Source organism: Pyrgilauda ruficollis, unplaced genomic scaffold, assembly GCF_017590135.1.
Source record: "Pyrgilauda ruficollis isolate IOZ18807 unplaced genomic scaffold, ASM1759013v1 scaffold15, whole genome shotgun sequence".
Lineage (NCBI taxonomy): Eukaryota > Metazoa > Chordata > Aves > Passeriformes > Passeridae > Pyrgilauda > Pyrgilauda ruficollis.
Genome location: NW_024513654.1, coordinates 15,419,309 through 15,442,004, shown reverse-complemented (window position 1 = coordinate 15,442,004; position 22,696 = coordinate 15,419,309). Strand labels below are relative to the sequence as shown.

At 38.4% G+C, this 22,696-nt stretch overlaps 1 protein-coding gene across 1 annotated transcript; it reads right to left on the bottom strand.

The window, feature by feature from the left end:
* Positions 1-2,487: 2,487 nt before the first annotated feature.
* On the bottom strand, positions 2,488-22,352 carry KIF11 (kinesin family member 11). The gene is made up of 22 exons (XM_041461625.1): positions 22,203-22,352; positions 19,149-19,281; positions 18,950-19,047; positions 18,790-18,868; positions 18,272-18,457; positions 18,066-18,190; positions 16,608-16,698; positions 16,112-16,354; positions 15,903-15,998; positions 15,205-15,293; positions 14,625-14,712; positions 13,654-13,842; positions 12,286-12,493; positions 11,866-12,038; positions 11,467-11,589; positions 10,301-10,459; positions 9,758-9,897; positions 8,837-9,116; positions 7,503-7,725; positions 7,126-7,280; positions 6,691-6,807; positions 2,488-6,018 (listed from the first exon to the last, which is right to left on the bottom strand). The coding sequence occupies exons 1-22, from the start codon at positions 22,280-22,282 to the stop codon at positions 5,896-5,898; spliced, it is 3,198 nt and encodes a 1,065-aa protein (XP_041317559.1). The 5' UTR covers positions 22,283-22,352; the 3' UTR covers positions 2,488-5,895.
* Between the last annotated feature and the right edge of the window lie 344 nt (positions 22,353-22,696).

The window sequence follows — 22,696 nt, the reverse complement described above, 5'->3', positions numbered from 1 at the left end:
CTTGCTTTGGGAGGAGAACTGGGGACCAAGAGGTGGCTTGACCACAAGAGGACAATGTCCAACAAAGCTCCACCTGGACTGCTGAGCTCCATCAAAATGAACCACAGCTGTTGAAGAAGTGGTGAGGATTGAACTTCATCCTCTGTCACACCAAACTCCATATGGGTTTGAGACTGGGCCCCTCAGCACACCAAACACAAGTGGAAATGCTTGCAGCTCCATGCATACAAGACCAAACCGTGGTGGCATGGGAAGAGGAACATGGGCTGCGCTTTGACAGCAGCTTTTGTTGGCAGGCCAGGGAGGCAGCTCTCAAAGCATGGCAGCATGAATTGCCAGCACTCCTGTGTCTCACCCTTCTCACTTTCATCAGGAGTGGGTACTCACTTGTCAGGGGCTGTTCATACAGCAGGAATGCCACAGAGGAGGAATTTCTCTATAATACTTGGATCCTGGCTGTGTAAGATTTGTACTTTCCCTTGGAGCAAGAAGCAAAGGTCCAAATTAACTTCCTTAGTAATAGTCTTTTTAATTCTTAAAACCCCCTAGGTGTAAAATTTTATTGTAGATCCAACATTTTTTTCAAGAGTTTGAATAATTTCATGACAAATATGAGAAATGACAGGATGACATAATACATTTCTACTTAAAGCTTTAATTTGTTTTATTTTACTTCTATACGTTTAAAAATGTTTTGACCCTGTTTTATTGCAAAGAAAATAAACTAAATGTGAGGCTTCAACCTAAACAGTTTTTCACAGCAGTAGGCGTAAACTCTGGGAAATAAAATGAGGGCTAAAAACATTCAGGGACTATTAAATCTAATGGAAAAAAACCACCTATCACTTAACTGAATTTTTGCTGCTAAGGCAGTTTAATGTTTGCTATTCTCAGGTACTAACATTTATTATAGTAACCTTTATAAAGTCAATTTAATTATCTTTATCTTTTTACAAATAATAAATTTAGTTGTCCTACAATGAAAATCAATTGTCAACATAAGCTATGGTTAACATCTAATAAAACAGCCCTCTGTAAATCCATGATTAATAAGATTGGCTTCTGTATTAACTAACAGACATCATAAAATTTTCTTCCTTGCAATAATTTGTATATTCAAGGTTCATCCTGCTGGACTGAGTTTCCTAAAATAAACTGTTAGAGTGAATGAACAAAATTTTGGCACCTATCATTATTATATTATAACAATTTAAATATATATCTGTGGCTGAATGGTTTCCAAATTAATGTCATATTTTAATTAAGTCAGAGAAGATGGTGGCTATAGCAAATGATAAGTGATTCACTTCTTTGTTTCCTTTACCTTCTGAACATAATGACAATGCTGCTTAGGTTTTAGCTTGAGCATTAGAGAAAACTAATTGAAATGTGAAAAGCCAATTTCCCAAAACAATCTTTACATATGACAGGGATTAGTTAAGCTCTTCTGTGTCATACATATGATAGGGATTACTTAAGCTCTGTGTCACCAAAAACACCTCCAAACCAACAACAAAACAAAACCCACCCCCCAAAACCAACAAACCAACCAACAAAAAACAACACCAAAAAACCCCAGCCACCAAACTCAAAAACCCTCCAACACCCCAAAACTCCCCTATTTAGAATTCACTCCCTTAGAAACATGTTCACAAATGTCTGCTTCCAAAGTGGGAGCAGTGGTGCCCAGACCCAGCATGAAGTTATGTGCCATAAGCCAGAGGATATCTCTGCCCTCCCTGTGATACACACTGCTGAGGACTGGTGGGATACAGTGGCCACTGCAGGCAGTGCTAAGCCTCAGTTGAATTTGGGTCTTGTTTTTAAGAGCAGAACAATAACTTCACACCAATCCTGAAAGATCCCAAAGTCATTTCACAAAGCAGATGTGCTTGAAGCACCTGTAAAAGAGCATACAGAACTAGGCATGAAAACTACTTCCCCCCCTTGCCCAGACAAACCTTTCCAAATACCATGGAATCTTTTGGCCAGAGACCTATCTGGGCCTTTGATTGTTTTGTGGATTTTTAGGCACCATTTTCACTCTCAGTGTGTATTTTGGAAAATGAAGATTCTGATCCTTCATCTTACTACTTTACTGTAAGTCAAGTGATTGCAGCAGAATTAGCAAGACTGGACTTGTACAGTGGGAAATCAGTCCTTGGAGAAGCACCAGTCATTATTATTATTTGAATGGAGGAGAAGTATCTTACTGTGTATTTAATCTGTTTTTTAAATGTTAAAATAGCATATATTAGTTCCTGCTAGTTGTTATATTTTGCTTCACAAAACTTTCATGTTAATTAGGGAAAAAAAAAATTAATTAACCTCCGGCAATGAAAATTCTTTATCACATAAAAAAGTAGCTTTAGTATGCTGGACATTCTCAGAATAAAATGTTTTTTATATATATATATACACACAGACAAGAACTGAGAAGCTCTGAAAAAAATTGAGTGTACTTTTATGTGATATTTCTGTTTATTTCATTCCTTTATTTATCATTTTTAATGAAGGAAACACACTAACCAAGTACAAAGTTTTGGTCATTGTGCTTCATTCTCTGAAATACAATGACTAGGTTATAAACAGGCCAAGAGTGACAAAAGCATTTCAAGTATAACTAAGGAATTCAAGGGAATACAAGGGAATATTTACATAGGTTTAATATTTTGGAGAAAAAGAAAGCAATCCAGTTAACTTCCATTATTTTACAAAATTTAACTTTGTGCCACCTGGAACCTGAAAATCATCTCATAAAGCTGTAGAAAGCTGAAAAAATTGTACTATTTTCAGACCTAATGTAAAAGAGGCAGCTCATTTCTAACCTCTCCCCAATGAGAGACTGCTAGACCAAGCATTTGCTCCTTTTTATCTGTCTGAAGAGCACTTGTGCAGCTCTCTAACCATGCCCTCCTATTGGTAGCTAGACCTTTTACTAGGGAGCTAAAGAGCACATGAGAAGCATAGAAACATCACAGAAACATAGAAAGATAAACACTCACTTCAGTGCATTCACTGTGCTCCTACTTTTAACAATTTCAAGACTGAGCACAGCAACGCTGCTTGGATGGAGCTCGTGCTCACCCTCCAAGGACAGCCTGCTTTGCTAGGTGGGCTGCAGAACCCTGTCACTTAAAGCCTATGAATGCAGAGCATAGCATGATTTATTGGTGTTTCACTTTATAAAGTAACTGCATGGGTGGGCATGCAGTTTATAGAGCATTGCCCTCTACCATAAAAAATAGTTTGTAACAGGAAACAAAAAAAAATAGTAGTCAAATGGTTGTAAACACTTGTTTCAAATGCATAAATTTTAAAATACATAGAGAATATTATTTTCCTGTTTTTAATGCTCTCAAACATTAGAACTTTCTTTTTCCCCTTAAATTTCTTTTTGATGAAAAAGGAATGTTAACTTTATTTTTCCAGTTCTTCCTGGATTAATTTTTTTTTTCTTTTATCACACCAAAGAGTTAAAGGCTTCCTCTTTTTTCCCTCTACGCTTTTAACAGCTAATTGCAATGCTGACTGACACCTAACCGAAAAAAAGCAGTCTAGCAACTCTGCACCTTCTCCTCACTCCTCTCTAGCCCCACACAATTGTTTGATACCCAAAATAAAGGCAGTCATCAATAGCAGCCAGTCAGCTCAGTCTTCTTTTCTCTCTTCAAATAAACATTGCATCCAACAAGTCTGATGCAGCAAGTGCTGCAGCTCCCTGATTTCCAGGAGGAAGCAGGAAGTTTCCTTTCCCTTTCCTTGTTTTCCTCCTGGCTGCTCATTTTTCACTTGAAAAGGAAGCTGGTGACTCTTAATTGTCTGTGCTTCTTGTGGCCCTCTTACTGTTATATTTCATCCTTCACATGCATTTAAACTTATTTTTCCTTATTTCACTTCCTCACATTTTATCTAAGTTTGTTGTTAAATCAAGAGCTGTCTCACTTAACCATTAATCTAGAATCCAAACAGTACTCATTAGATTAATTAAAACATGGCCATACACTACAGCCCCAGTCACTAAAATTCTCCCTCATGTTCAGCTGGCTTGAGTCAGTGTGGGTTGGACCTGGCTAACTGTTCTGTGGAAATGGCTTTGTACCCTTCTTGTAAAGGATGCCTTACACAGAATAAAATCAAACCACCACTAAGTTAGTGTGGACAGTGCCATTTCTTCCCTTTGGGTAACATCTGTGATTACAATGACTGCACACAAGAAACAACTGTTGCTTTGTTTTTCTTATCCTTCTTTTCTCCTTGTCATGTACCATACAGTACATCAAAGCAAGTTATTGCTGCTTTCTGCTTGGGCAATGCCCACGTGGTGGGAAACAGAGAGCAGGCCAGGACAAGAATTGGGTTACCAGGAGGGTCTAGTGGCCCTGCAGTAATGCAGACATGCACTAGATCATCTTTTACACAACTGTAGCTCCTCATAGAGCAAACACCTACTGAGTACAGAATTCCCCATATGGAAGAATAAATTCAATATTAAATTTTGAAACTTTTTTTTTGACAGATGCTTGAGGAAAATCTTGGCAAAAGCCGTATTTCCAAGTCCTGTTTAGCAGCCAGCACCTGAGCTCAGACCAACCTTTAGTGTTAGGGCCATCTAGTGGGAGAAGAGGCACAGACAGGGAGGCCAGGACATGTTCTGCATCCGCATTTTTCATCCTATTCAGCTTTGGTGTGGCCTCCAGATACCTGGGGCAATGGAAAAATGATCGGCAGATCACTGCCAGTATTGCAAACAAAGGACAACATGACTTTGAGGGCTACTTTAGAAAGTGTGAAGCAGCCCCTGAAATCCATACAGCTGCTAAGGAAAGCAGGCTGTCCCCATGCAGCAGGAACCAAACAGTCAAGGCAGAGAGTTTCAAAGAGGATAAATACAAGATCAAAATATGGCATGATTTTCTGGATGCAAGCCTGCTGTTACTGGCTATTTCAGTTTGTTTGTTCATAGCAATCCTATCACCTCCACAGGGAGAAGGTAGTAGGGTGAAAGGCTTGTGCAACCCCTCCCACTTGGCTTAGGGCTATTCGATACAGCTATGGGATCAACCTTTGGGGTTGATTTTTAGTTAACAAAGGATTTCTTGAACCATTGTGGAAGATTACGCTAATATCTAGTCAGTGTTAACAGGCATACAGTGCAAGAAAATGGAACCTCAAGACTGGAGAATTAAGCCCATTAAGTTTTAGGTGCCAGAATTTGCATCTGCAAGTTAAGAGGAAGAACAGTGAGGTTCAAACAAACAAAAAGCCCAAGACCCAGCAGTAAGACTTCACAGAATGAAGAGGCACTGAAATAAAGCTATTGTCTTTTGTGAAACAAGAGAGAGAACTATCCTTTTCTGACAGGACAAGACTGATGACATAGCTGATAATGTTTTAGCTAAATTAGACCTGGCATCATAAGAAAATTAAGTAAGTTTTACTCTGAGCGAGGTGCTTGTACATTTGTTTTCCATGTATTAATTTAAGTATCACAGTAAAAACAGGGGAACTGGAATAAAAAGCAGGTATCAAATCAGAACACTTATTTACAGTACATAAAATGCTAACTCATAATGCTGACAAAGCATATTTCCACATCCCTTTCTGGTATTTTAGATCTACTGAGAAACAGATAATCTCTTACTTGACCACATATATATATATATGTTTAACATAACAGCACCATAATCTGCATTTTTTTTCTCAAAACTTCGCAAGCTGCAACATATAAAAATGGAACCAAGGCATGAGATTGAGCAGGTAAATCTTTTGATTCAACTTTGCATCACTATATCACTACATAGGGACATTGAGAATACCAAAAAAAGCTGTGGCTCAGTAAGACAGTAAGATAGAAATATATAAAAAAAAAAAGGGATCAGCAGAGGATATATCTTAGTTCAGCAATCTTAAAGGATGTTTAGATTTCTGAGGAAACTCTTCTGTCACATCCTCCATTTTGTTCTCCACTGGAGCTGCAGATTTGTTCTCTTTACCCTTTTTGAGACTTCTTTTGTGCTGGGATTTAAAGAAAATACCCAATGTTAAGAGAATAAAAAGAAATCAAAGACTTGATGCTCATGGCAATGCAATACCTAGTGTTCTGGGAAATAAAGTTGATGTAAGCCCTGAAAAAGGTTCCTAATATATATTGCATTTACTCTAGAGAGTGACTACAGACATACAGAAACTCAGCAGCTATTTTTAAAGGGTCCACAACAAGAAAATATGCTCTCCCCAGCAAGAAAACCCCTAGACTTAAATACCAAGATTACACTGATACATTGGTAGAGCAAAAAGGTCAGAAGCAAGTAAGTACAAAATTCAACCCCATGAAGACTTAAGAATGCCAGTATTTCTGTCTAAGAAAATACTCCATGTACTTTAAACTCTTTCATTAACACATGTCTAACAAATTATGACAATTTTCTTTATGGAGGATTATTTGCTGAGGAGTTTTCAACTGTCTTCCCAGCTTGTCAGAAATCTGCATTATTTTATCCACTATTAACTGCTATCAGAATCTGCCATTCGCTTTAGCACAAGGTTAACAAAGCATTATCAACAGGATTTGAACAAATGGTGAGACTACCCTAAAATGTAAGAAGTTACTTGAAAATACAGCACTGTAATGGAACAGTAATATTTCTCCTCAAATACACAGCTGTTTTGCTTATCTGAGGAAGTTACCTGGAAAAAAGGAATGCCACCATTTGTGTGGCAATATACATTTGTATCCATTAAGTATTTGTCACAAGCAAGGCTTTCACTGGGTTCTTGCAACTCTCCTTCCTCTTCCAGCAGGTCCTAAAACAGAAGTTTTCCAAAAAGATGTATTTAATGTCTGAATTTCCTTAATGAATGTATTAAGAATTATCAGATCTATAAAAGACATGGAACTTTATTTTTGAAAAACAAGAAAGAAACCTAAATTATTAATATCACTGCTTATTTTTCAAGAGATGGTTTTTGTCAAAAGCTCAGCATACTTGAGTCCAAGTACACTGTAAAACACAAAGGCTACCACAGCCCTGGGGTTCCAATCAACTCTCCAAAAGGGCCTGGAAAAACCTAAAAGATGTCAAATATTCATTCAAGAGCCTCATTTGCCATTTATATACGTACCTGACCTGCATTATCCTCCATCTCCTTTACCACACTGCTTAGCATAGCATCAAGATTTGTTTGCTTTTGCCTTAATTGCTCCAGAAGTAGCTCCCGGGGCTCTGTTCTCTCAAGTGTGGCAGGATAGAAGTAGTCTTTTCTCTGTGGAGTCGTCCCTTTAATGAAGATGATACACTTTTCAGTGTTTGCTTTGATTTCAGAGTCTCAATTTTACATCAACTCACAAGAAATCATGCCTTGTTCACACACCATTCTTTGCATTCATCTTAAAAAAGGTGTAAAGCTGCCAGGTTATGTCCCCATTAACTTTCACTTATGAATTCTGGAACTCATGTTGTTTTCTTTAAGACCATTCTGCCCCTGACCTGATTAAATACCTGTTGGAACATCCACTTTGAGATCCTCTAGCAGGAAACCATTAACCTGAGTTAGTCCATGCTGTACTTCTTCTTTAAGTGCCAGCTTCTGCTCCACAAGTATCTCCTGATCCACCTTTATCTGATCCAGAAGGCCATTTAGCACCTTCCCCTCAGCAGCCTTTTGTCTGCCAATGTGGTCAAAAATTTCAGCTATTGCTTTATCACAGTTGTCTTCATTTTTCTGAAAATGAAACAAAAAAACAACCCATCTAAAAACACCAAGTTAACAGGAAAGGTTATGGCCTCTTTTCTAAGATGTGGTGCATGATTAGTGACATGACCTGAAACGAAACAACTGAGACCTCAAATTGAGAAGTTTCAGTGCCAGTTTTACACTCTCATTTTGAGAGCTATCTTCAGAAGAGAGTCAGTTTCTTAGAAAGTATGATCACTTTAGAAAGTTAGTCACAAGAATAAAGATGATGCCAACTGGCTCAGACCAGACTCCTCATGCTTCTATGGACAAACCCTGCACAGAATTAGGATATTCACCTGAACATGAACATCCTACAAGTACTAGAACCTTTATGCATTTGTAGGGGAAAAGGAAATTGGTTTTCAGCCATTCCCGTTGAAATGAAACTCCTGAAGTGTTCAGCAGGTGCAACAGATCCAGAGAGGTCTTGAGACCACAAATGCTTTTAGTTTAGAGTTGGACTCGATCCTTGGAGATCCCTTCCAACTCAGAATATTCTGTGTGAAGGAAGTTTCTAGTTACGTTTTTCCTTCTGAAAGCTTGTGGAATATTGGATTTGCCTATTTTATTGCCTATTACAACAATAAAACCAGGGTGGATATGAAATTTGTGATGGAAATTAAAAAAAAACAAAAACATGAGAGCGAAATTCTTAAATAAGCCAGAATTTGTATATACTTAAAGGAATACTTTCTCCCATATTGATTCAATCTGACCAATGAAGTCATTTGCATCCTCCAGAAAATCGCCTGCATTTGATCGCTGTGCATCTCCCAAGGACAGTACTGTAGATGAAGCTTTAGAATTCAACACCACCAAGATGATTTAAAACACTCAGACTACATGTACAAGTCAGTTGTATGGCATTAGCCATGACACCATTATTTGAGGTTATGGACACTTGAAGTTCAAAGTCTTTCTCTTAATTTAGGCTTTTGATTTCCTCTAATTACATCATCTTAAGCTCAGTAACATGAGTCTGCTATCAAAAAAAAACATAGTTTTGTTTTGACTAGAACTTTTTTCTCCCCTCTACAAACTCTGCAGTAAAGTTTGTCTCAGGATGTTGCACTAGACTACAAATGACTATAAGTACCTTTTGTAAATCCTGAAATTGCTGTTTCTCATCCTCGAATGACAACAGGTGCTGATTAGTAAAGTTGACCATCTGAGCAGTTGTAAATTCACCCCATGTATTGGTATGCTGAGACACATTTTTGAGATTGCTGAGAAGATGTTGACAGTGGTCATTGGATTCTTCCAGCATTGCCTTGTTTTCAGCATTTATGCTCCTGAGCTCTTGAGAGAAATTATCCAGAGATGCAGTAAATTTGCTGTGATTGGAATTTGTACTGCTGACTAAGTCTGTAGTTTTCCTGCAACAACATATTTGCAAGAGTTTAGAGATTTTGAAAGGCAGATTTTAACACAGTATACTTTTAGAAATATGAAACCAGAGCCAGTGAAATAGCACAGTTCTATCAAACCAGTTAATTAAAATATTGTTGTTCTAACTTAGTAAATCCACAGCACTTGCAGCAGTAGGTTTGCTAAAAAAATCAAAACCCCCCCACCAACCAAAAAACCCAAAAGAGAACAAAAATACCCTAAACTACAAAGCAAAAACAACTTCAGCAAGACCTTAGTTATTCAGTCTGCAATTGAATGAAACATATTGCAACAGATACATTATTATGCTTCAAGCTAAACCTTTATAATATGTTCTGAAGTCCAGACACTGAGGGACGCTCCTTAGCATACTGCTCCCAAAATGATACTTTCTTATCACAACATGCTCAGGAGACAAGTTCAAGGGCAAGCCTTTTAGAACTACAGTTTACTCTGGGGAAAGGCCAACTATGATCTACACTCTGTGGCAGAACCCAGCTCTAACATACAGGCCATGCCCAGCAGGCTTTATAAGCACATAAATATATGGAGAACATCCAATTTTTGAGTTCTTGTCATATATAGTTTATGTTGCCTAAGTGTACAGCAAAAAGAATGAGCCCCTTACAGGTGAACATTTTCTTGCATAGCAGTGATGGTGGTCTTCAGGCTTCCATTTCTTGTGAGTACATCAGATAAGTTTTTCTGAGTCTCCTGAGCAAAAAGGTCGAGCTGGTTTTGCAGTAAAGACATCAATTCGGCTGCACTCTATCAAGAAAATTACCACAAGTTTTGCTGTTATTCTGCACTTTTTAACAGTCTTAAAGAGTACTTGAATGCCTGAACTAGAAATGCAGAAAATGCAGAGTTTTGCAATTCTAAAGCAGAAGGTACAATTTTTGTGTAGTGAAGATACAGACACTTTGCTTTTGGAGACATATATAAATGCACATAATACTGGATACACAGCAAGGGGAAAGGGGGTTTTTGCTACATTCCTAAATAAACTACTTAAAGCAGCCTAACAAAAGCTGAATAGAATAAGGATCAAGTTACTGTTCTCCTAACATTTTTTTCTGAAAAAAGTACAATGGCTTACCACCACATAAGAGTTTAAATCAAAGCAAGCAATCACACTTGGTGTTAGGATGTTTTCTTACTCTAAGATTACCTTTCTATGTGTCAACCTCGTCACTTCCACTTCCTCTTTTAAACTGTCACAATTATGCTGGAGCTCAGCAAAGCCACCAGCTGTTTGTTCCTGTATTTTTTGCAGAGTGAGAAAAAGATCTCCAAAGAAGGTATCCATTTCCTTTTTATGGCCCTCCATCTAAAAAAAAAAAAAAAAAAAAAAAAAAAAAAGTTGTACCTACAGTTATATTTTTATATCCTGATTTAAGAAACTGATATTTTTCCCTAGCATAACTGACATAGAAACAAACTCTACCCCAAGGAAATTGTCAAAAGGCATTAATAAAGTATTTTGCATAAAAGGCAGAAAGTCCCACTTGGAACAATCTAAGGTTTGAGACTGGAACTTAGTGTGGGGACTATTCAAACATAAAATTTGACATTCAAGGTAAACAAAACAGAAAAGTAGATAAGGAACAGCAGCAGCTCATAAGTCATGGATTATCTGCTGTCTAAGTCTGAAAACCAATAAAAAGCTTCCAGACAAGAAGAGTTGATTTCTCATGAGCTATAATTGACAGAAGGGGAAAATGTTTCAGTAAAAGAAACAGGTCACCAGAAACCAAGACTTGTTTTTGACAAAAAATGGGGGGGGAAAAAAAAAGAAAGAAAGAAGCCACAGTTCTACACAAGTATCACAAGATAGACTAGAACTCCAATTTGAAGCAAAGGACTTCAATAAGTGCAGTATTGTTTGCACTTATGGTTGTTAAGAAGATAAAGCATCACATTCCCCAGGAAACAAAGGGACTATAGAAAAGTTTGGTATGAGGACAGAAAATTTTTGGAGTGGTAGGACTTGCCTAAATTGACTTTTTTTTCAGATTTCTGAAATACAGGGGGAGAGTATATTAAATGTATCATCAAATATTTGTAACAAAGATTTAAGCATCTGTGTTTTATCATTCTACTGTGGAACTTAGGCAAGCAGTTGTGCCAATATAGCAAACAAGCAAATTTACCATACTCAGGAGAGGAAAAAACTCTGAAACAAAGTTAAAAGACAGAACTCATAGGACAAGATAAAGGGGAAAAAGCCAGACAAGAAGTGGAAACACTCTGACATACTGCAGAAAAACAGAGAACATATTATCTGTAAATTAAATAAAAATAGAAGAGCACAAGGCAAAGAGGCAGGTGCATTACCTGGTCAGCCACAGCAGAATATTTCTTCATGTTACTCTGGAACTGACAATTTAATCCCAAGACAAATTCTACCATTGGTGTCAAGCTATTTACTGCTCTCCCTAATCCAGTTTCATGCTCTTCCTAGGAAGAGGAAAAAAAAAAATAAACCAGAACATGGCCATTCCTTCATCTACATTTGTAAGAAGTTACTGCGTACATATCCACGTGCTCTATTATGGCAGTATATGCTATTTAGTACATTACAGCTTGTGGGGGTGACATGGGAGAGACAATCATGATCAGGTGGTGAAGCAAATACAGATAGAGAGCATCAGAAAAAATGCTATGCATTTAGAGAACTTCTTTTGATCAAAACCAGTTTCAAATATTTAAGTAGGAGTATGCAAATGTACTCACAATTAATCTCAGCAGCTCCGCTTTACAATCAAGTGATAGATTCTCATGCTGTGTTATTTTTTCAGCCATGTGAGAAACTTCAGTAGACACCAATTCTTTAAGAGAGGCAAAAGATGCTGATACAACTGATGCAAGAGTATCTGCTGTAGAAGAACTGATAGACAGAAGGTCACCTGCAAAAGAAATCCAGAGTTACAAACTTTTTAAAAATTTACCTGTAAGATAGGAACTCTTGTTATCGCTTATCACCTTATTGCCCCTTACAGGAAGGCTGTGGATGTCCCAGAGACATTATTACTGGTGCAACTGTAATCATTATGCCACTTAAATAAAGCCACTTCTTTCCTAAAACAGATACATTTTAGGAAGTGGTCTTTGAGACTGCTACAGGATGACTACTAATACAGGTATCACACTTACCTATAAAATTTGTGTAATATGTCAACATCTGTTGCTGCTTCAAACTGTTTTCAGTAATTGAATCTTGTATTTTACTGAATGAAGCATTCATTTGTCCTGCAAATGTATTTTGGACAACAGCATTGTGCTGATCAACAGCCCTCTTACGGTCCAGTTTCGCATGGAGCCCAGATACATCTCTTGTGGTTTCTTCAACTGTATTTAGTAACTAAAATTTTAAAAGTTATTTCAGCAAGTCTTTAAACAAGAAGTCAAGCACATATTATATACAGAAAGGCAACAATAGTTCTGAGTTAAAGAGGTTCTCTCCAGGAAGACAGGTATTTCCCTTTACATCACCAAATTACAACTGGACCCTAGTGTTATGTCATTTATGCTTTTAGAACATGGGAAAAAGTTACCTACTAGAGACCATTTGTACTGCCTTAAAATCAAAGTATTAATAAATTACTTCCTCAGTAATTAAGGAATAAAGGTATCATTTATCCCAGAATAGTAACTGAAAAATACCTGAGCACTTCAATTTTTCTGAACAATCTGACAGTAAATATATTCTTTAATATAGTATTAAAGCAAGAGCTTTTTAGTACTAGTCTGTGATAAATCATTTAAAATTCATACAAATAGTGGAGTTCAAGTTCGTACTGAGCATAAGTAATTTCTGTACCTATTTGTCTCAAACACTCCACAACCCACATGTAAAAACCAGGCATTCCCTCCTAATCTTACAGGAATCCAAATAGAAAGAAATTGTCATGGTGGCTGAAGATACAAGTTTCATTACTTTGCAGTTTAAGTAGCAGGACACACTCTCTCCTTACCTCAAGTCTGTTTTGATAATTATGACTAACTTACAAACACATCAAAGCCATACCCTAAACCAGAGGTGACAGGACAACACTACTGAAAGCTTTTTGCTATTTTCCTACTCCAGTTCATAGAATGGTTTGGGTTGGTAGGGACATTAAAGACCATTTAGTTCCAAGCCTCCTACCATGGGCAGGGACATGTTCCACTAGACCAGGTCCTTCAGGTAGGTATAACTTAATGTTTTGCAGGACCAGTCATAGGATTTTTAAAGAAAACTACTTATTCTGCAAAAAAACTTTTATAACAATAGATACTGCAAAGCACTGGAACTCCCATGACAAACAGGCCTGAGGGAAAGCTAGCTCCAGACCAACCAGAGTGTTTAGCAGTCAACTGTCAATACTACCATAGAGAAAGTCCTGCAATCTAATCCTGGTTTTCCATCTTAAATTCAGGTCTTGTCCCACATCAGTCTAGCAATAATTGTTGCCTTGAATAGCCCATGAAACTCCCAAAGATAGGAAGCTGTTTTACAGTAGGTACAAGAACTGTGACAACCTGGCTAGCTGTGCCATGAAGCTTTTGTTCAGTATTTTCCAAAACTGAAACCACATATTCTTCTTCAGCCAGCTGAACCTTGGTTTCTTGCAGATCTTTTTGTGCTTCTTCCAGTTCTTTCTCCTTGATCTGCAAATCTGTTTTATACTGTTCAAGTTCATTTTTACTGACTCTGAATAGTTCAGTGACCTAAATAGGAAGACAATCACCAGAAAGATAACACCAGTTTTTATAAATGTGACAGTCTCATTTCACATCTCTCAAATTATGTGACAATTACAGAAGGCAAATTGCCATCTAGCAATGTAATTTCAGGACTCAGGTCTTAAACCTAAATTACAGGTTTATATAGTCTTTGTAATCACTGAAAATATCAAGCCAACACCATTCTCACTTGTAATAATTGCTTGCTTCCCCTCACAAAGTATAAGAGCAAACTCCCATTACAGCACAAGGAAAAGAATCCCACTGAACAAACATAACCAGATATCTGAGAAGAGCCAGTAAAGCTGATTTACATAGAGAAGTTACATATACCAGCAAATTAATATCTACATTTCTCTTAAACAAGGAGCTCCAATTTTTGTGTAATTTGTTAAAAGGAAGCTCATGACCTCTCTCCCTTCATTCTTTGTTCCTAGGCAGATGGATACCTGTCAACTGAGATGGTATCATTTTGCAAGCAGATTTTTTGCTCAAAATTCAGCTAAGAAAATTATAGTAGTAGACATGAAAACAGGTTTAAAAATAAGTACTGCAACCTGCAATTTCCTATACATTATTTCAAATTCCTAACTTCAAGGACTAGGAAGCTTCCATTCTTCACTAATTGAGGAACTTTAAGACCACCAACAACAAAAACAATCTTCTGACCGTTCTTTTTTCAAACTTTTTTTCCTCCTTTTGACAGGAAGAATTAATTTCTTCCATTTTTTGGCAGATTTAAGCCACAGTTGAAAAACACCACTTACCCTTTTCACTTCTTCCTCCATGACACTGATTTTGTCAATATACTCTGTAATTTGTTCTTCCTGGACTGTCAGCTTTCCATTAAGGGCTCTCAAGCAAGGATTAAAATAAACAAATTAGTCAAGTAAGAGGTAGTTTCAAGATTTACACTACATTTTCAGTAATTTTGGAAAATTCTATATGAATATCAAGTAATTTTCACTTAAGGCAGAGAAGATTTAAGACAATTTTCCACTGCAAACTTTCAGTGCAAACTAGCCCTATTAAAAGTGAAGTTAAGCATGTCAAGTTTACTTTCCTGTATTAGCTTCCACTGAAAAAAAAGGCTGCATGTGTAAATCTGCATGCTGGCTAATGCTTATGGTACATTCCAGACATAAATAAATTCCTCAGTGCAGGCCTATTAGATTTTATCTGTATAATCATTAATTTTGAAAGAACAAGCTGACCAAACAGTTAAGTTTTCCTAACTATCTTCAATTTCCTGGATTAAAAATATATCTGAAAGTATTTCTGTATAAGTGTAGGTATCAGTATCTGAGATTTGTTGCTAATTATTTTATAGAAATTTTGCAGACATACTCATAGTTTTCAACAGAAATATAGACTCCATTTTTCTCTCGAGCAGCAGCAAGGTCTCGCTTCAGACGCTCAATCTCTTCAGTATATTCCTGCATAAAGAAACAATCACATGTAAAAAAGAACATTTGTATTTTGGTTTTGATATTCAGCTTAACAGATACTTCAAAAGGTAGTGCTCTACAGAAGTTTTGCATAAGCACAAGAGCAAAGCACTTCACCTCTGTTCTAAGTTCAGTATAGCACCACTTAAATTCATATAATTGGCGATACGTAGACCATTGAAACCTTCATACTTGGTCGCATTTAGGAGCTTACAATGGGAATCCCAGCTTCCTTAGGGACAGAGCTACTCTACACTGGCTCTTCACTTGTTCTTACTGACAAGTCCCCTTTAATTCAAGCACTTTCTAGGGAAAGTGCATAATTGCAAACATGTAATACCCCCAGTCATAGGTAGTAGCAATAGCCCTCTGTTCAACTTCAGTCTTATTAACAGTTCCAGTATCTGCACGGACCATGGCTATTTAAGTGCAGCTTTAGTTTAAAAGCATCAGTTCAGTAATTAAAATCACTTCAGAGAAGCATTGCTACTAGTTACAGCTTCTCCCATACTCATAACTCCTTCACAGCAAAGACCACATTAACAAGAAGTCAAGCCTAACCTGTAACTTCATTTTTTAAGATATATGTCTAGTTACCTTAATAAGAGCTTTTTTTGTTAGCTTCTGATTAACTTCAGGCTTGTTCATGATGTTCTTTGCTCTATGGGCATATTCCAGTGTACTCAATGTTTCCTGTGAAAACAGATGTTAACACCATGTCAAGCTGATGAATTAACTCATAGTTCTGTATCATTAGCAAAATATATTACTTATTTTAGGAACAGGTTTTCAGACTTTAAACTTACCTCAAGATTTATAGATGCAGGCGAAATTGTGGCAATTATTGATGTTTTTGTCCGTCCTCCAAGAGAGTCTTGAAGGATTCTTGTGAGTTTAGATTCCCTGTACGGAATATGAGGGGCTCTTTCCACTAGAGCAGTAATAACTCTTCCAAGTGTCAGCAGAGACTGGTTGATATTTCCAGCTTCACGAGCTCTTTTGTCAACAGCCCCAGATCGACCAATGTTTTCACTTCCTGCAAGATCAACCTGAAAGGCAGGTTATGCTTCTCAATCACCCTGAAGAATGCTTGCCCCAAAGTCTTGTAGAACACATAAAAGAGCTTACCAGTTTTTCAGGAGACACTGGGGTGACAAATGGGACTGATATTTTTCAGAGTGACAAACATACTTCATATCTCTTTATGAGAACAATCATTTTTCCCCTTATCAGGAAAAAACTCTAATAAACTCTAGTACACAGCTAAAAATTCTATCAATGACACTTAGTTCAAATACGTACCAAGTTTAGCTTTCCAATTTTAACAAGTTCTTCTCCATCTACTGTTGTTTCTTTCATATGGATGGTAATTGAAAACACAGAGTGGGAACGGCTGCAAAAGAAACCAGTTTCAGATGTCCCATTAAAGCCAAATATCTACTTGTTGTACAACTGCTGCCAAGTTCTGTGCTCTTTATAGAGAATATATTTAGCCCATGAACTACAAATTACATTTTCAACACACAAAATTATTCTGCTAAGTATAGGTTTGTGTGCGTATATATGAATATGTTTTTAAAACCAGCAATGAAGCAACTGGTTGACATTTGACTCATTCAATCCTATAGATTTTCTCTTGTTTCAAGGAAAAGCAAGAGAAATGCCTTGGTTTTGCTTACATTTCAGTATTCTCAACTCTCAAGCATCATACGAAAACTGACTTGCAGATTTCTTTTCAGTCCTTATGCTAAGAACAGTTCACAGAATGTGAAATTAAGGAACATAACTTTCTTTATGGAGGCTAAGAAAATGCAGCAACTAGCTGAATTGAATATTAAAAATTCAAAATATCAAATAATTTTTCAATCAAAAATAGTAATACAGTTTAAGATCACAGAATTATGGAATGGTTTCATCGAGCTCCAACTCCCATACCATGGGCAAGGACACCTTCCACTACACCAGGCTGCTCAAAGCCCCATCCAACATGGCCTTGGACACTTCTAGGGATGGAGCACTCACAATTTCTCTGGGCAACATGTTCCAGTGTTTTACCACTTTCAGAGTAAAGATGATTTTAGGTTGAGTTTATTCCTTTAAATAAGTTTTTACTACAGAAAGCTGACATATATAGAAAGCCATAGATGTTAAATTACACCAGTTTGACCATACATAAAGCAACACCTCAGGCACAATAAAGTCTCAAAAAATTCTTGGAATCTCAGACAAATGAGTTCTGTGTTCCAATCAGTGGTAGACAATACCCATTTCCTTCCACCAGTAGACAGACGTGCTCAGTGTATCTTGAAATTAAAATACAATACAGACAGGGTACATTCCTTACTGTTCCAGCACTGGATCACTACTAGTTTCATATCTGCAGCTCAAGAATGTGAAAGCAGTAATAAAAAGAATGCTATTTCTGACCCAGCCCCTATTACATTCTATGACCTGCAACCATATGAAGCAGCCCTTACTGCCATAGAATCTTATCCTCAACTTCCACAATCTAATTTGCAAATTTTACAGAAGCTGGCTGGGGTTAAACCATGGCACCCCTTCACACGCCTACTTTGATCATCCCACAGCAGGTGGTAAGGAAGATACTGTAACTCTGGCTTTCTAATCCAGGTTTGACAATCTGCACTGTGATAGAAGATCTCAAGAGGATGCCATGTTTGCACTAGCTGCTTACTTCTTCAGTAATATTCTATTTAAGAAAGAACAAAACAAGGTTTCTGAAATGGGGAAGATTTTTACCTGGAATATGCATTCATGTAAGTAGCTGCAGTTGTTCTTTTGGCTGCACCCCTTTCCAGGATTTGGTAAACTTGATTTTTGTTGTGTACAGTTACTTCTTCCAAGCCTTTAATAATTACACCCCTCTGTCAGAAATTAATACATGCTTATTATATGTCTCTCAACAATCCTGAAAGCCTCAAGACAACAAACTTTGTAGCACTAACCTTGTTTCGAGGATCATCAAACATCTGCAATCTCTCTCCAACATCAGGAGTAGGATTCAGAAGATCAAAAAGCTCCTCATTATAGATTTCCAAAAGAGAGACTTTCACTGAAAATTCAGTACCATTCTCTGTGAGTTTTTCAAATATTTGATGCAATGTACGGGGTATGATACCTGCTAGTGGATCCTATAAATTAAAAAGAAATATTTAATTTATAAACGTACTGAAAGAGATTTGAAGCTAGGGGGTAGAGTTTCAACTAAACAGTCTGACTGGATATAAATAAGAATAAAGATGACCTTCCATATAAAAGTCTCCAAGAGTTGAATGCAATAGATTAAAGATGTTAAATTGTCCTTTTCATATAAATGAATGAGATTATTTGTTAATCTACAAACACTTAAGGAAAGTCAGCTTCAGAATTTGAAAGGCATCAACTTTTAGTTTACTTTAGCCTTCTGCAGTTTCCAACTTTGAACTACAGTAGACACAGAGAAATCTCAGAAGTGATAATATACCTCCTCCCAAGTATATTCTTCATTGGGTGACCGCTCCCCTTCCATTGTGAAGGTCTTACCAGTACCAGTTTGGCCATAACTGTGAGAATAAAGATAAAAATGTAAACAAGACATTAAAATACAAATAAAGTTTCCTAACACTAATTATTGGCTTACTTACGCAAACACTGTGCAGTTGTAGCCCATAATAACTTCATCCAAAATGGGACACACAACACTCCGGTATACATCAATCTGCTTTGCCTGAGCTCCAAAAACCTATTGACACAAAGACAACACATCCCATTTAGCCATACAATAATGTAAAACACCACACTGAGTACCAGCTTGTTTCTAGAAGTCCCCAAGCAGTTACTAACCATATCAAATGTGTAAGTCTTTCTTGATGACTTATCTGTCACTCCTCCAGTGCGGACACTGACTTCCTTTCTTGCTTGATCACAGTCTACAACAGGGTAGGAGCTCACTTTAAGTTCTGAGGCATTAAAAGGCCTAAAAGGACAGGAGTCAGAAATATGGGATTGAAATCATTGCTAACAAGAACACAAACAGATGAAGCAGTAATGTCACTCAGTTTAAGGATCTAGAATAGTAAAACAGGGCAAAACCCCCAAAGTTTTTAACTTTATCTGTTTAATAATTGTTTAAGAAAAAAAAGCCACAATTTGGCAGTTTACAGACCCTGTTTCTCATTTTTTCCACTGTGACAACTCAGGCATCCATAGCTTTTTGTTTGTTACATACATATTTTCTTAACAGGCCTATAACCACTTTCAAGATCACACAGATGCGCACACAAGCTAACAGGCATCAGAACATGTTCAACTGCAGGGGATAGAAGATTAAACATACCAAACAATTGTCTAAATAAGAGCTTTCAAAAAAAACCCCCAAAAACAACCACAATCACAAAACCCCACTTATTACATGCAAGTTAACATCAGATTTGGGGGGGGGAACGGACATCCACATTAATTTGAAGTGGATTTGTAAAAAGTAATAGTAGAAGGTTTAATAGAGTGACAATAAAATCTTTGAACTTTATGGTGAGCATCTTGTTTCACCACTAAGTTAATTCAAACTTGGTGCACAACATTTTCCTTAAAGGGACATTTGCCACCATTTCTCCTAAAATGCATGGAAATGCCCTAAAAAGAATTAAATCCTACTTTATTCTTCATTTAGTAGTGCTACTGCACTGAATGTCTATGCTACCTGTATAGGTGACCTGAGCAGCCAGCTCAAAAATATAACTTCTACAATCTTTAAAATATCTTGACATTAGAGACACTTCAGATACTCTTTCAATTATAATGTTAAAGAAAAAAAAAACCAAAACACAAGACAACCACAAGCACATGGCACCTCGAGTTTGCTGAACCTCGTGGCTAACATCTTCCCTCAATACATCACTGAGGCTGAAGTGTCGGATTCTAAACAGACCACAGGACACTTGGGTGCAAGATCGACTGATGACAACAGAACATCACTAAAATCTTGTGCAGAGGAGCAAGTCACAGCTTCAGGCTCATGGCTTTTAAAGTAACAGAACAATGACCATGGTTACACATTCTGCTGTGCAGCCCCGAAACACTGAACCAGTCCCTGGCAGGAGGCACAAGAGCCCACAGCTGTGATATTAGGGGAACAATTTAGCTGGGCTGAAGCACGAGTACAGACCATGATCATCACCATCACCACTACACAAGCAGCTGCCTGGTGTGCCATGGAGACATTTGATCTCAAGTTCATCCTCATAGATATGAAGCACATTATGCCTATTAACAATGCTAATGAATGCATTTTGAGTTTCCAAATTAACGTTTTACCAAAGCTCAGTAAACACGCTGCTTGAAAAGATTTGTTATATGCTCAGACCAATCAGGTTTTGGTAACAAATCAGGACACCAAAGAACACAGTTGCATCTATTTTCATAACTGTAAGATAAGGACAATCTGACTTCATGCAGAAGAAAAAAGAAAGATGGAAGAAACATCTACTAGCTCAGAAAAACTGAAGCTATTTAAAAAAAAAGCTCTGCAAAGGGCAAGAGCAAGGGTGGACAAAGAACTTTTAAAAGGTTAGAAACTAACTCTTGACATAGCAATTAGTCTGTGAACAACAACAACAGAACACTCCACGCTGGACAGTCCTAATGCTACTTTCATAGTGAGCATAATATTTAGTTAAAGTAGACATTAATACTTGATAAAGCTACTCCAGCTTTAATTAAGAGAGATAAAAACAAAACAGCTGCTCTTGACAGTATTTCAAATCCAATTGCTCCAATAAACTTATTCTCTTGCAATAGCCTTAAGTCACATCAACACTTTCACCATATTTGTTTCAGAAGCTTTATAGTTGCATTGCAAAGATAAGGCTAAATTGATTTTTATTTCTATATTCATTGTGCATCTGTAAAAGCAGAACTCGAAAGCTTGAGAATATGACTGTAAATAGCATTAAAACATACTACATAAACTAATATTTGCAGGTCTGGCTCAAAAAACCCCAACTTCTAAAGGTGATTTAAACACTATACATAATGCATTACCAACATTACAGTTTGAACAGACAATGCTTTAAGACTATTTAAAATCTAGTATAAATAAGCAAGCCTTTAAAACCACATCAGCATTACAAAGAGAACCTAATTTTCTGGTACCTGAAATTTATAATTTCATACAAAAAAGTAAATTCATGTAATAAACCAAGACATTTGGTCATTTTTACTTCAACAGTAGACCGCCATCCCATTGTTTGTCCCCTGGAAAATCTGCATCAATGAAGTTATGTGACAGATATACCGTAGTGGGAGTTGCAACATTTTTAGCTGTTAAAGCTTAGCGACTTCCCACAGGAACTCATAGAAGGACAAAATTTAGCCTGGGTTTGTCTCGAATATCACACTAATTCTGCGTAGCTCTTCTTGAGCTTCCAACGCAGCTTCATACTGGATATGCGCTGCACGAAGATCGGAAACTGCAGCTTTTTGCCTTTTTAAGCTATAAGAAAATCGCTCACAACAGCCTTACTTCTGCGGAAGCGCCGCTTCCCCGGGAGGCACACGGGGCCGCCTCAGCCGCAGACCGGCTCCCGGGACAGGCAGCGCCCAGCGCGACGCCGAGGCCGCTCAGGGGCACGGGCGGCTCCCTCGCAGCGATCCCTCCGGGCGGACACACCGAGCCCCCGGAGCAGGTATCCGCAGCCGGACACAGCGGCGCGGCAGAGCCACAGCTGCACAGCGCCTGTCACACGGCGACGGCCTCGGCCCGCCGGCCCCGCGGGCTGTCAGGGTACTGAGCAGAGAAGGCCTAGGCCCGAGTCCCGGAGGCACCAACGCGGGACCTCCCCGGGGCTTGCCCGCGGACCGGCCCCCAACGCTCGCCCAGAGAAGGGCCGCCGTGCTCACCTGCACCGCACCACCACCTGGATGTTCTTGCCCTTCTCCTCCTTCTTGGTGCCGCCGCCCTGGGAGCCGAAGGAAGCCATGGCGGGACGGGACGGGCACCGAAGCGCTACCGCGGAGCCGGGACTCGGTTCGGCCGCGCGCGCCCCCGCCAACGCCGCTTTGAACCGCGCACGGCCCGGCCCGGCCAATCAGCGGCGGCCCCGGGGCACCACGGGACGGGATTTCAAATCCTGGGGGTGGTTGCCTCGCTCCGGCACCGTGAGGGCGGTGCGTGAGAGCGGGCCGCGTTCCCCGAGCCCTGCGCTGCCGCTGAGCCGTGACGCGCTACCTGATGTCCACCCACTCCTACCGCACGGCTCGTCTGCGCCGCCAGTACCTCGAGGGGCTAGCAGGACAATGTCTGGCGTTCTCTGCGGCTGCCGCTGGCACCCACGGGTCTGGGGGCAGCCAAACTCCTTGCCTGCCATTAATCTTCCGTTTGTTAATCCATATAA

What these genes read in the sequence shown, in the direction of transcription:
- KIF11 (XM_041461625.1), bottom strand. Translation starts at nt 22,282, where the DNA reads ATGGCTTCCTTCGGCTCCCAGGGCGGCGGCACCAAGAAGGAGGAGAAG. An exon ending in AAATTGGAAAGCTAAACTTG is followed by an intron (nt 16,355 to 16,607) that starts GTACGTATTTGA and finishes CCTGCCTTTCAG; the next exon opens with GTTGATCTTGCAGGAAGTGA. An exon ending in TGGAGGAAGAAGTGAAAAGG is followed by an intron (nt 13,843 to 14,624) that starts GTAAGTGGTGTT and finishes CTTCCTATTTAG; the next exon opens with GTCACTGAACTATTCAGAGT.